This window comes from Taeniopygia guttata, chromosome 1A, assembly GCF_048771995.1.
Source record: "Taeniopygia guttata chromosome 1A, bTaeGut7.mat, whole genome shotgun sequence".
Lineage (NCBI taxonomy): Eukaryota > Metazoa > Chordata > Aves > Passeriformes > Estrildidae > Taeniopygia > Taeniopygia guttata.
Window position 1 is genome coordinate 8,118,983 of NC_133025.1, and position 13,262 is coordinate 8,132,244.

The 13,262-nt window shown below is 41.9% G+C and overlaps 1 protein-coding gene across 1 annotated transcript; it reads right to left on the reverse strand.

Moving 5' to 3' along the window:
• Nucleotides 1-8,215: 8,215 nt before the first annotated feature.
• LOC115498367 (inositol 1,4,5-trisphosphate receptor-interacting protein-like 1) lies at nt 8,216-9,800 on the reverse strand. Its single transcript, XM_030291130.4, has one exon. It carries the CDS (start codon nt 9,713-9,715, stop codon nt 8,762-8,764), a length of 954 nt encoding a protein of 317 aa, XP_030146990.3. The 5' UTR covers nt 9,716-9,800; the 3' UTR covers nt 8,216-8,761.
• Between the last annotated feature and the right edge of the window lie 3,462 nt (nt 9,801-13,262).

A 13,262-nucleotide genomic window follows, 5' to 3' on the forward strand; every position in this document is an offset into this window, starting at 1 on the left:
TCAGGAGAAGAATAATTCTCTTAAAGTGGATCAGTCATATTTACTCTTTTACCTCAGCAATTCCAGATTGGATAGTCAGTATGGAGTTATTTATCTAATATCCTCCTTTTGAAGTTCTAATGCCATTTTGCACTTCAATATGTCTATGGAGATAGAAGTACCAATTCCTCCTGGTATCTCTTCTGCTGGTTTTTCTCCAGTTGTTGGAAGCTTCACCTCTCCATGTTCACATTCTTGAAGTAATTAGAGTTTGTCTTCTCCTTGTCTCCCATGCTTTCAGTCTTCCAGTAATTTTTATCATCTTCTTGTCCAATATTGTTAAACTTCTCTCTCTTCCAACTTTTGTTGTTCTGCTGTTAATCAGCCAAATACCTGTGATATCTCTTGCTTCAATTAATGTAGGCTTTAGCTTTTCAGGTTTTTTATGAAGGTGTAGGTACTGTGTTTGTCCATACCTTGCTCACAGTATCTCCTGGGGATCAAACCAATTTTTCACTATTAGTGTGTCAGTCACTGTCAGGTTCTTGTCCAATTTATTTTTTAATTACAGTGTCTGAACAAAAAGGTTTAAAGAATGGACTGATGGTAATTTTTAAAAGCTTTTCTTACCCCCATGCTTTTCCCTCTGGGTATTAAAAGTATATGAAAAAGGTTGATTCCACTGTGAGGTGAGGTGATGTTACAACATGTTCTTTGATGTATAAGCCAGTGTTATGTGGGACTAGAAACATCCTGAGTCAAATATTAAATCCTTGAAACAGAGCAAGAGATTTAGAATATTATTTTTTACCACTAGCTCAAGTTGGAAAATTTTCTTTCATAAACTCTTCAGTCTATGATTCCTTAATGTTGATATCTCCTGTGAAACCTGGTCTACTCTTCAAAATACTGCAGAGCTCAAATGGCAAGAAATTAGGATCTGGAAATCCAAACTATTAGATTACAGAGTTATTTATTTTCCTCAGCTCAATACTCCTCAGTAGGACCAAGAGAATTTTCACTGTAAACTATATTTCAGATTACTCTGACCATTGAATTATAGGGAGCCACTTGCTCTATGGATATAAAAATTAATTAATGATTTAACTTTTTTTCCTAGATTTGGCCATATTTTTGAAGTGACCAGAACACACTGTATATAGTGATTGATTTTTGAAACTCACACAGCTAATTTCATCTAATGAGACCGAGAAACAACCTGAGTTTGGTGGCACTTTTTGATGTAGCAACACCCCTTGATTTATGTTAATCTAAAAGAACCAGAGGAAGAATATTGAATGGCATTACTGGCATTTTTATCCTGCTGTTGGAGATCTAGAAAAGATTTGTTTGTATGTTTGGTTTCATTTAATTCCCTCTTAAGTAATATTATTTAATTATGATAAGGGGGAAAGGCGGGGTTGGGGGAGGACAAATAAAGAAAAAAAAGAAACCCACATTTGTAGATTGCAAACACAAAGATATTATTAATATAAATTCTGTTTCCAGCAAGACAAAAACTATTAAACCCTTTAATTAACAAGAAGGATTTACAAAAATGTATCCTTACTGGAACTTGGGACTCTAATATGGCCAATAGTTGAGACCTTTAATTGCCTTAAGGAGGGAGTTCTGCTGTACTCAAACTCTTATTTGAAATATGAATTGTTGTGAGTGGAAGAAAAGGGTTACTCTTTCAATTCTACCTTCTAGCTTGATGAATATTTCTTTTCCACTGACTGTAGTCACAGCTACTTGTTAAAAGACTTTAATACACAGTGCAGTGGAAAGGAACATCATCTCTGGGGATGCATCTCTGGGGAACACCGTTCATCGATCAACACGGTCTTAGATCATAACCCAAAACGAGCTGTTGATTTCACCAGTTCTCATTTGTTTGCAGTATAAAACCACCACATGGTTTGGCACAAAAAGAATTCCCTATCCAGGAAAGGCTGTGGCTTTTGAAGGGTGTAGCAGGTTTAGTATATAATTGAACACAAAGAATACACGAATTGCATTGTAATCACTGAACTAATTTGCACATGGAAGAAATATGTTATTTGTGTTTTCTAACACCACATACCTTCCTAGCTTGATTGTTTTTTCCTTCTCTTTAAATTCTGTGATCCTTTCCAACCAGTACTGTGGAAACAGTCTAGTCAGTGTATCTATGAGTTCATTGTCTAGATGCTTGCATCATTTAGTAATAAACACAGCTGACACTGTTTTAGCTGATCAAGTCAAATTAAACCTCCCTTTCTCAGAAAACAAACCTGACCTGAAGACAATAACACCTTGGTCTATAGCGTGGCCTCTCATTATTTTCTGAAATTAATGTTAAATGAAAAGGATGTTGAAAAAGGTTGTTTTGGCTTTTGTGCACATGAAACTTGATTCTACCCTGAACTGTTGCATGCTCATTAACTCTTCACTATTGAAGTCAACACACAATTACATCTTCTATGTCAGTGTTCAAATTTTGAGGAGGAAGTATTCAATTAGCATTGTCAAATGAAAAGGTAGACATTTGCTATAGAGAAGGAACCTTTGTTGATTTAGAGTCAAGCTGTGTTAGAGGCACAGCAGGAAATTGCCATTAGCCAATCTGGACTTTCTCAACATGCAGCTCTACATCCCATAATCATCAGCTTCTGAAGGAGAGCAATTTAGGTAGCAAGTCAATCACATCTGTAACTTTGGCCAACCCATCTATGGCATGCATCCACAGATGGGATGAAGATTGCTTACACATTCCAGCTCCTGGACCTACTGCTTGACTCTTTTCTTTATCAGATGTGCCAAACACCATTGGGAGACTGTTGTTATTTTGGAGGCAAGAGATTACTGGCTTACCTTTAAAGTTAAACCAGCTGTTTCATTTTATACAGCCTATATTGCAAATATTTTAGGTTGCATTTGGTAATTGATATTTATTGCCATGTTCAGGAGATGAAATTGTTGAAAATTTGGATTAATATTCAAATGGAAGACTGCGTCATATGGAATGTTTTTAAGCAAATTATAAAGATGTGCTGAGTATGAGTTCACAATTCATTTCCAAAACCAGTCAGTACTGGAGCCATGTGTCATGTTTATCCCATCACTCCACCTCACAGTTGATGCTCTGTGCTGTGGCTGCACACAACTGTGAAGTCATAAGCTCTGACTGACATTCTGCAGAAGCTGTACCATGGGGGAGGAATGGACTTCCAAATGTCCTGCTCATTCAGCTGTATGGAAAATTAGTTCACAGAACCTTTCTGAAAGAAAAATCTTACAGAACTTAATGGAATGGACATTTTAGATGGTGGTGATGAGGGTAGACTATGCCTTTGTTTATTAGAAAATGCAGTTATTTTAGTTTTAATTAAAAAATGATTAGTCTCAACAGTGAAAGGTGCAATAAAGATTTATTTGGTTTCTCTTGGAGAGTCAGGTTAGTTGCAAACTCAAGGATAAGAATTTAAAAAATTAATTAGTTAAACCCAGGCTGATATAAAGTATCTTCTTATTATTAGTTTTTCTTTCATTTTCCTTTGTATGTATGTGAAATGATTCTGCTGAGATAGAATTTCTGTAACTTTTAAATTGAAGTGGATGATCAGAGAAAATAGTACAAATAGTAAACACTTTATTTTAAAAGTATCTTATCTGGAGAGGGAACTTTACTGAAAATGAGTAGTTAAGCATGGGTAGCAATAAATATAATGAGGTAAATGTTAACTTAAAACAGCACCCTCTGTGTATTTATTGACTAAAGAAGGCACATCAAGAGATAAAGCTAAATATACCTTTAGGCTGCAGATAGAGAGTACCATAAAAGATTGAGTATGCTCCTTGCAATCAAATGCCTTAGAGGGAGTCAGCAAGGCTGCCAAATAAACTCCCTGATCCTAGCCTGACTTGCTATTTTTTTCACATGAATTTGCCTTTACATTGGTTTGAATAACTGCTGAATCCAAAGCCAGGCTAATTTTGGCAAGAAATTCTAGAAATGCTGAAAGGACTAATATATAGGGTGATAGAATCATAACTCAGCTGACAGATGGAACCAATTCTGTCATACTGGTCTGTAGTTGTCTATTACAAAATCATCCCTGGCTCAAAAAAGTAATTCAAATCATGGAGTACTTTTCAATTGGCACACAACACAAGACCATGTGTTCTTACCTTGAATAGCCATGAAAATTGAGTTTAAATGTTTGGAAGTTCCTGTTGAATTATAAGTTAGGTTCAGCCTACTCCTGGAGATGCAGCTGCAAATCCATGATGACAGAATAACTGATGGTATGTCACACCACTGATGAGATAATGTCATTACTGATCTCCATTTTAATAACACAGCAAACACCATGATTACTCCTCTACTGGTGACCTAATCTCCCACTTCTGAAAGACTAATAAATATCTTGCCTTAGCGGAAAAAAACACACACAAAAGTAAACCAGTTTAAAGGAAGCTGAAGGCACAATTTCCAAGTTTTATGTTTTGCGAACTTTCGTTATGGTATGTATGAACATTCATTGGTTTTCCTAAATGGTAGAAATATAGCTATGTTTGCAGTACAGCAGAAAACTGGTTATTTGATTTTATAACCTTAAAAGAAGATTCTACTAGATATTAAGTGATCAGAATACTAATAGAGATGTATTAGCATACTTAAAAAGAACCAAAATCAAAAAATCTGTTCTGTGGGAAAATCCAGTACTTCTGGAGAAACCTTATTCTAAATCTGAACAAAAACCAGAAAGTCTGAAGCTTCTCCTGGAAAACAAAATTCCTAAAAAATTTACCAAATATTTTGGCATTGGACGTTTTGCTGCTACCCTGACTCAGGAAGCCCCTGATAGTGCTGAAGGACTAAGCATTATTATATTACGGGGAAGAAAGATTTCCCTGCATCTGGATAAGAAGCCCAGAAGACTAAGACAGCCAGAGGGCTCTCCACAATCATAGATCTGTGACAGGCCTGGAAAGTTTTCCATCCATCTGCACAGCAAGATAGTTGCAGAGTATAAGGTCTTGTGAACCCAAGAAATGACTGAGTAAGTAGTCTTAGGACCAGAAAAATACTCTACTGGTAAATTATCAGGCAAGTGGGATACACTTGTGATCAGGTTTTAAGTCATCTATCCTTCTAATCTAAGTCCCCTGTTGACCAAAGACAAAAAATAAATAGATAGATTCATATTGCATAAACAAAGATTCATAGAAATCTGTAGGATCTCCTGGAAAGAAAAATTCTCTGCAGGAATCCAAATGGAAAAGTTCTGCAAGTTTTGTTTTTCAGATATTTTCTCTTCTTTTGTTTCCTTGATTCTTCCTAGCTGAGAACAAACCTTTAGAACTGAAGTTATGAAATTTTTAATTTTTCTCTCTGCTGATGAAAAATAAAATTTGTTGACTTTAGTATCACATGGAATGTATACAGAAGCAGACAGGATAAAAAGAATTCAAAGACTTCTTACTTGCTCAGGTGCTATTAAGTAGGGCTTGAGAATTAGAATGTGGCAGTGTTTTTCATGCTGATCTTTACAATATGTTTGTGTAAAGGATGAGAAATTTTTTCTGGCTATTTGCAGTAAAGAGCTGGAGATCTCTACATCTGATAAAGTTCACCTCTCCATTGTGTGAATAAGTAGTGACATAAATATTTTTTTCCAATTTATTAAAAATATAATTTTATATTAATGTGCATTTAATTCCTGGGATTTTTTTCATCTGGGATAAGTAAGTAGCAAAGACTACAATTATCACTACAACTAACTGAATGCTTTATTTACATTGTTTGTGGATTAGAAAACTGAATTAACTATTGGCTCTTCCTGATTCAGTCTGGATTTTCCTCTTCTGGAGAAAAGGAAACATTTTTTTCTGAAAACCCCTGTACAACCAAAACTATTTTTCAGGTCACTTTAGAGCATTGTCCAATTATTAAAATACGCAGAAATATTTATTTGAATATGAAGAAAAGAAAATTATTAGAATATGAAGAAAAGGTAATACATATAGGATAAGGAGCCAATATTAGAAGACCAGAGGAAAAGCTTTGGTAGAGATGGTAACAGATCTGTCATTCTTGGCTCTGCTGGGTGATTTCATTACTGAGAAATTAACACCTTCTGAAGTTTAGCCTGAAAATACATGTAAAAATGAAAACCTAAATATACTGTGGTCTCACTGTGGCTTTTGGCATTATGAATTCTATTACTGAATTACTTTTTAAAAATAATTTATTTTATTTTTTATTAGCTTTTTCAGAATTTCAGACCATGTGGCATTCCACTCAAACCAATGGAAAATATGTCACCACCTGACTCTTTGTTATGCCCCAGTTAAAAATGCCTTTCTCTTCACTGAGACAATGTCATGAGGAATGAAATGAGTTTCCTTCCCCAGATTCTTGGTGCAATCCACAAGAATGTAATTAGATCTTGGTCATGTAAACTTAAAGATGAAAAATTCTGTGTTCAGAGGTTCACTGTTTTTAAGAGAGGTACAAGTCATGAAGTTTGTCCTTCAGCACTTTAATATTATCTGGAAAATAGTTAAGAATAGCAGTCTAACCTCCTAGTTGTACAAATGTCTCAATTTGTCCCATTATTACCCTGTTTAAATTATTCTGGTTATAGGCTTGTTAAAAGTGATTAAGGTGAAGACTGCTTCCAAAAGCTGCCTGAACCTGATCACTCCAAAATTGCTTAAGAAAAATTAGCAATCAGGAATAACACATGTAACTTTTTGTTGGCATTATGCAAGATGAGTGCAAGATATTTTTAGGGGCGCGTCAGGAAGGGTGGAGTAACAGGGTGGGAATAAATAAAAAAGAAGTAACCTTTCTTGGAGCTTCCCTGCAAGGTTAAAATATAGAATATTTGTTGTACTAGGCTGTTAGCAAAGTTCATTGCATATTTTTACTGAACCCTTAGGAAGAGCTTATTACTTATTACCATCACTCTTTAATAAAGATCCCAATGATAGATGAATGTTACCCTCCTTTCCCTTCAAGGCAGAGTCCTCCCACCTTCTCATTGAGTGAGTGGATTTACAGGTGCAGTAAAAGTCTTAGGAGTCAGACCATATTCAGTTTAATTTCAAATTAGGGAGTGGAAACTGTGAACCAGAAAAGACTCCTTATACCAGTAAGATTCCATGACATTTCATATTTCCATAAAAAACCTGAAGAGAGCAGCAGGTTGTCCTGCTGCTTCTGCTCATACTCTCTAGTAGCAGCTGTGCAGAACACAACACAGTTTGAAATTCTAACTGCGTTTGTGCTTCACTGATGAAGGAAACAGGAAGAGATAGGACTTGGCTTCATGCTTGGAGCAAATGTGAATTTTCTTGTGGATTTCAGTGTCCAACCTGTAAGTTGCAGGTTCTTCTCCCTCAGTGCAGCAGCAAGTTCTGCTGCTGGCAGGGATCCTCCTTTGGGAGGTTCCTACTTGCTCTCCCTAAAGGGAGCTGCCTGTTCCTGTCCCCACAGCAGGCTTCTCTCTCTTACATGGGCCACAGCCATTTTTTTTCCATGCCCTGAAGGAAGGGGAACTTTTCTAATGACAGTGGGAGCTAAAATATTTCATTAATATTTTAGCTGTTTTCACTGTCATGACTTCTGGTTGAATTCAAGAGGCAAAATTAATAGCCCTGCTTCAAAGCGCTATGGAAGCGGAATACTGAGAAGTGACTGCTGGACACAATCACCGTTTGAGTCACTTTGGCATTTTTTTCTGGTAGTTGCGCTGGATGGATATTTTTAAAGAAATGGTGGGTTAAATAAAAAGAAGGACAGATTTCGGGCAATTTGAGAAATTTTTCTCCTTTTATTATTTCTTCACACATATATATGTAGATATTGCTGAAGGGCAGCTATTACGGAAGGGTAGCTCAGTCTTTTAGGACTGAATTGTTCCCTAGGAGCGTGTAAAAGTGACAGCATAAAGAAAACTTTTTAGCAATCTTTCCAAAGATTGCTAAAAAAGTTGAGGAGTACTCTGCTGCAAAATTTCAGGCACTTCAGGGCATTTTCAGTTCAAACTTCGAGCATTTCTATGGAAATGCTCAAGAGACAGCATACTTAATATATCCAACATCTCTGTTTGCAAAGAGTCTTTATTTCAGATAGAGGTATAGGAAGGACGTTCTCTATGATACAGAGGGTTATGTACAAAGAATGACACATTTCAGGCAATTTGAGAAACTTATCTTCTTTTATTAGTTTCTCAAACACAGATATTCCAGTATTATTTAAAAGCAGACAAGCAACTAGGGGAATTCTCTAAACTAAGGGTAATTCTCTAAACTAAGGGTTTAAACTAATCTAGTCTAAACTCTATTTCTCTACACTAAGGGTAACTTTGCCAAATAGTTGTATACTGCCAACGCTAAAGGGCCTCTGGAATGAATCCTAAGAAACAAGTCTAATTAAAACTACGACTAAATAACTACATTAAGTCCCTAATAGGCTAGGTTGCTGTCTTCGAGGTATTCCAAGCAACTTCCATCAGCTTCACTGTTATTCTTCTGTGAGGATGTGCAGGTGGAGCCAGTTTCTGCCTCCTAGACTTAGGCAACAGCACTGTTGTAAATGGAAGGTGAAGGGCAAGGCCGCTCAGAGAATTGTCTGCACAAGGAATCCATGTGCTGCAGCATCTTCCTTCCGCAGGAGCAGGAAAGCAGCTTCAGGATTGTCAGGGACAACTGCAACAATCACAAAGAGTCCACGTCGCTGCAATCGGCTGTGAACTTCTCCATCACAGCTTTGTGCAGGGAACTCCTCTTAGTGTTGGTTGGAGAGCAGCATCCAGAGGCGAAAGTGCAGCTGATCATGAGCCTCCATCGCCTTCCTGTGGGCATCCGGATCTCGGGCCAGGTATTCAGAGAGGTTGAGCGGCTCAACCTTTCGCATTGCTGGAGGCACGCTGATCTCTGCAGGAAGCTTCTCGTTGCCTAGAACAAAATGGTCCAGGCGTTTCCATTTCAGGCAGAACTGCAGGAACGCCATGATGTCCCACAGCCGCAGTGGAAATTCCTTCCTGTGCCAGTAGACCCGCGGTATGATGTTTAACACATGCATGACCAGAGTCTTCCAGGTAGAGGTGGAAAAACCTGTGCCGCTCAGCATGCAGGTGAAGAGCTGCAGGTATTTCAGGTGCAACCCTTTACACGGTATCTGCCTGGCAATGTGCTGGAAGAATTTTGCCTCTGCCACAGCGAATGTCTCAGGCCACGCTGTGCTTGCGAGGATGTTGGCCTTGGCGGGCTGACTGCTCACGAGGTTACTGGAGTTGCCTTTCTGGCCCTCTGTGGGCTGGTTGACCACAAAGATGTCAGAGTCCCCTTGGCGCACGCCAAAAAGCATCTCCACCGACAGGGTCCTCTTGCCTCTGCTCAGCTGGAATTGGCAGGACCGGCTGCAGGGCTGAAACACCAAGTGCCATGAGTATGACTGAGGCACATGCAGCCATGAGCATCTCACCATCTGGAAGAACCAGCGGGAGGTTTTCTCCACATCCAGGTAGGAGCCGGTGCAGAGTGTCTCCAGGAGTCTGCGCTGCTGCTTCTGCCGCAGCTCCTCCTGCGAGTGGTGCAGGAGGCACAACAGCTTCTTTTTCACTGGCAGACACATTACCTTGTTCTTCTTCTTGTCTATCCTTATTCTTGTTTCCCTCCACATCACATCAGCCTGTTCTTCATCCTTGTTTCTATCACTGCCATCTTCTATAACTTCCATATTTGTGGTGGTGCGTTATTTTATGTTCTGATTGCGTTACGGTTGTACGGGTCAGTTTTTCTGTTTTTGTTCAATTTTATAGTTAGTATGTGGCGCTGGCCATTAGTGCTAAGGCTGCGAAGCAGGCCTTTTTCAAGCTGAGGCCTGCGGGAATGGTCACTAATTATCTATCTATCAAGCAAGACCCGCAGGAGGCCTTCGTAACATTCATTGATAGACTTTGCAGGGCCATAGAAGTGCAAGTTCCGGACAGCAACCTCAGGCAGGGGATCCTGACAGAGGTAGCTAAGCAGAATTCCAACTCTGCATGTAAAGCCGCCATCCTCAGCCTGCCCCTGGATCCGGAGCCGACCATCCAGGACATGTTAGAAGTGTGCGCGAGGAAGGTGACCATCGTCCCACCCGAGCAGCGAGAGACCCCTCGCCCGTCACCTAAGAGAGTCTCTTTCGCTGAGGTCGCCACTCCGCCACCTTCAACACCATCTACGCCAGCAGAGATGCGTCGGCCGGCTTCCAGGGGAAACACCAACGATCGGACCTGCCATCTATGCAAAAGGCCTGGGCACTGGATGCCTCAATGCCCTCTGCGGGAACAATTTCATGAATTCAGGCGGCAGCAAGAGGGGAGGGGAAACCCCCTAACTAAAGGGGCTTCAAAAAACTAAGAACTGAGCGCAGCTCCCCCCTGCGCTCCGACAAAAATAGGGTGGGGAGAAAAACATCTTCTGCAGGGGAGGAGAAAGGCAATACCATCAGCCCGGAATGCTGCCCACCGCCAGACATTTCTACCGGACATGACTATAAGCGACCTGCGAAGCCTTGGCGTGTCGAGCCTCAATATTTTAAGGAGGATGTAGACACCATCCCAAGGGAATGGCTTGGCCGGAGCCCCGACCAGCCATGCCCCATCCTTAACACCTATTCCAATTTCCCTCCTTACAGGCTCGCACTGACCGAATCAATCCACCTCACAGACAGCGATTGGCGATTTGTGACTATCGACACCGAGTCACCTGGGACCTGGAGGAAACTCCGATGTAAGTACATCGTCCTGGGGGACACAAAATTTACACCACTAAACATCCACATCGCGCCTTGCACGACATCCACCAACCCGGAGAAATTATTACTATGGCTTTACTGTGCTGAGCCGCCCATGTTCCTTCCCAAGGGCCAAGTCATCGCCCAGGCGATCCCAGTCACCGGATCGCCTGTCTTCCCGGAACATCTGTGGAAGAAAAATGCAGCCCAAGCCCATAAGGTTTGTGCTGCGCACATTATGGGAAGCGACAAGCCCAGGATGGGCTGTAACATCTGGCATGGCGATCAGCACAGATGGCTAAATGGTCTGTTAGACACTGGGGCCGACGTCACGGTCATTCCCTCTAAGGATTGGCCGTCGCGTTGGGAATTACAAGACGTGGCTGGTCAAATTCAAGGTGTTGGAGGGTCTCAATTGGCTAAACAATCTAAAAACATCGTTCAATTTGTGGGGCCGGACGGGCAATCGGCTTACATACGCCCGTTCGTATTAGATTATACGGAACCCCTGTGGGGTACAGACCTGATGGCCCAATGGGGGGCAAAATTGGAAATACCGATCCCCCAGGTTTTTCGGTTAGCGGTCACTGAGGAGCGTCCCACCAAAAAACTTAATTGGCTCTCAGATACTCCCGTTTGGGTGGAGCAGTGGCCGCTCAATAAGCAAAAATTAAAAGCGCTCCAGGAACTCATGGACGAGCAGTTGGCCAAAGGGTATATCCAGGAAACAACATCTCCCTGGAATTCCCCCGTCTTTGTCCTCAAGAAACCAGGACGAGACGAATGGCGGCTCCTCCACGACCTCCGTGCCATTAATAATGTCATAGAGCCTATGGGGTCTCTACAACCAGGGATGCCGTCCCCTACGATGTTGCCTGAAAATTGGAATCTGGCCGTTATCGATGTTAAAAATTGCTTTTTCCAAATTCCTCTACACCCTGATGATGCCCCACGTTTTGCCTTCTCTGTTCCTACCATCAACAGAGAAGCCCCAATGAAGCGCTACCATTGGCGGGTACTTCCCCAAGGCATGAAGAACTCGCCTACTATCTGCCAATGGTATGTGTCTCTGGTATTAGACCCAATTCGGAAAGCCGTGCGAGACGCGATCATTTTGCACTATATGGATGATATACTTATTTGTGCCCCTACCGACGATCTACTTGCCCACGCGCTTCACCTGACAACGGATTTGTTGGTTGATGCAGGGTTCGAGCTGCGAAATGATAAAATTCAAAAGATGCCACCCTGGAAATACCTTGGGTTAGAAATCAGAAAGCGGACCATTGTTCCGCAAAAATTGGAAATCAAAAATAAAATTCGAACTCTTGTTGATGTCCAGCAACTGTGTGGGTCCTTAAATTGGGTGAGACCCTGGTTAGGTATTCCCACCGACGACCTAGCCCCTCTTTTCAATTTATTGAAAGGGGGGGAAGAGCCCTGTTCTCCCAGGGAACTCACCCCAGAGGCCCAAGCTGCACTTGAGAAGGTTCAGGAGTTGATGTCTGCCAGGCAGGCCCACCGCTACATCCCGGACCTGCCATTTAAATTCATCATTTTAGGCAGACTGCCACACCTCCACGGACTCATCTTCCAATGGAGAGAGACATCAAAAGGGGACAAGGACCAGGGGCGAAGAGACCCTCTCTCTATCATAGAGTGGGTCTTCCTGAGCCATAACAGGTCCAAAAGAATGACAAGGCCACAAGAGTTGGTGGCGGAGCTCATCCGCAAGGCTTGTGCGATTCCAACAAGCAAAGCTCAGTCACCAACTCCACCATCAGAATGCGCCAGGTCTGGTCCGGCAGTTCCATCTAACCCGTGACCAGGCCAAGGCCATTGTGGCAACATGTCCCTCCTGTAAGTCGCTCCCACTACCATCGGTGAGCGCAGGAGCAAATCCCCGAGGACTCCAAGCCTGCGAGGTGTGGCAGATGGATGTCACCCACATCAACTCCTTTGGGCGATCTAAGTATGTGCACGTCTCTGTTGACACCTTCTCCGGTGCAGTTTACGCCTCTGCCCACACAGGGGAGAAAGCTGCCGATGTCAAAAAACATCTGATGTTGGCCTTCTCCACGCTGGGCATCCCTAAATTACTAAAAACAGACAATGCTCCGGGGTACAAGTCCAGGGAATTCGCAGCTTTCCTGCAGCAATGGGGAATTGAACATCGTACTGGCATCGCCTATTCCCCGTCAGGTCAAGCCGTGGTGGAGAGGACTCACCAGAGTCTAAAAAGGATGCTACAACAACAGACACCGACAATGAAGGTTGAGTCCCCCCAGGTCCGATTGGCACGAGCTCTCTTCACCATCAATTTTCTCAATTGCTCTTATGACAACCCCAACCCGCCAATCGCGAGGCACTTCGGTCAGTGCGAACACGCCAAGGTCAAAGAACGACCACCAGTGATGATAAAGGACCCGGAGACCTGGCGGCTGGAGGGACCCTATGACCTGGTGACTTGGGGACGGGGATACGCTTGCGTGTCCACGCCCTCAGG

What these genes read in the sequence shown, in the direction of transcription:
- LOC115498367 (XM_030291130.4), bottom strand. Translation starts at nt 9,715, where the DNA reads ATGGAAGTTATAGAAGATGGCAGTGATAGAAACAAGGATGAAGAACAG.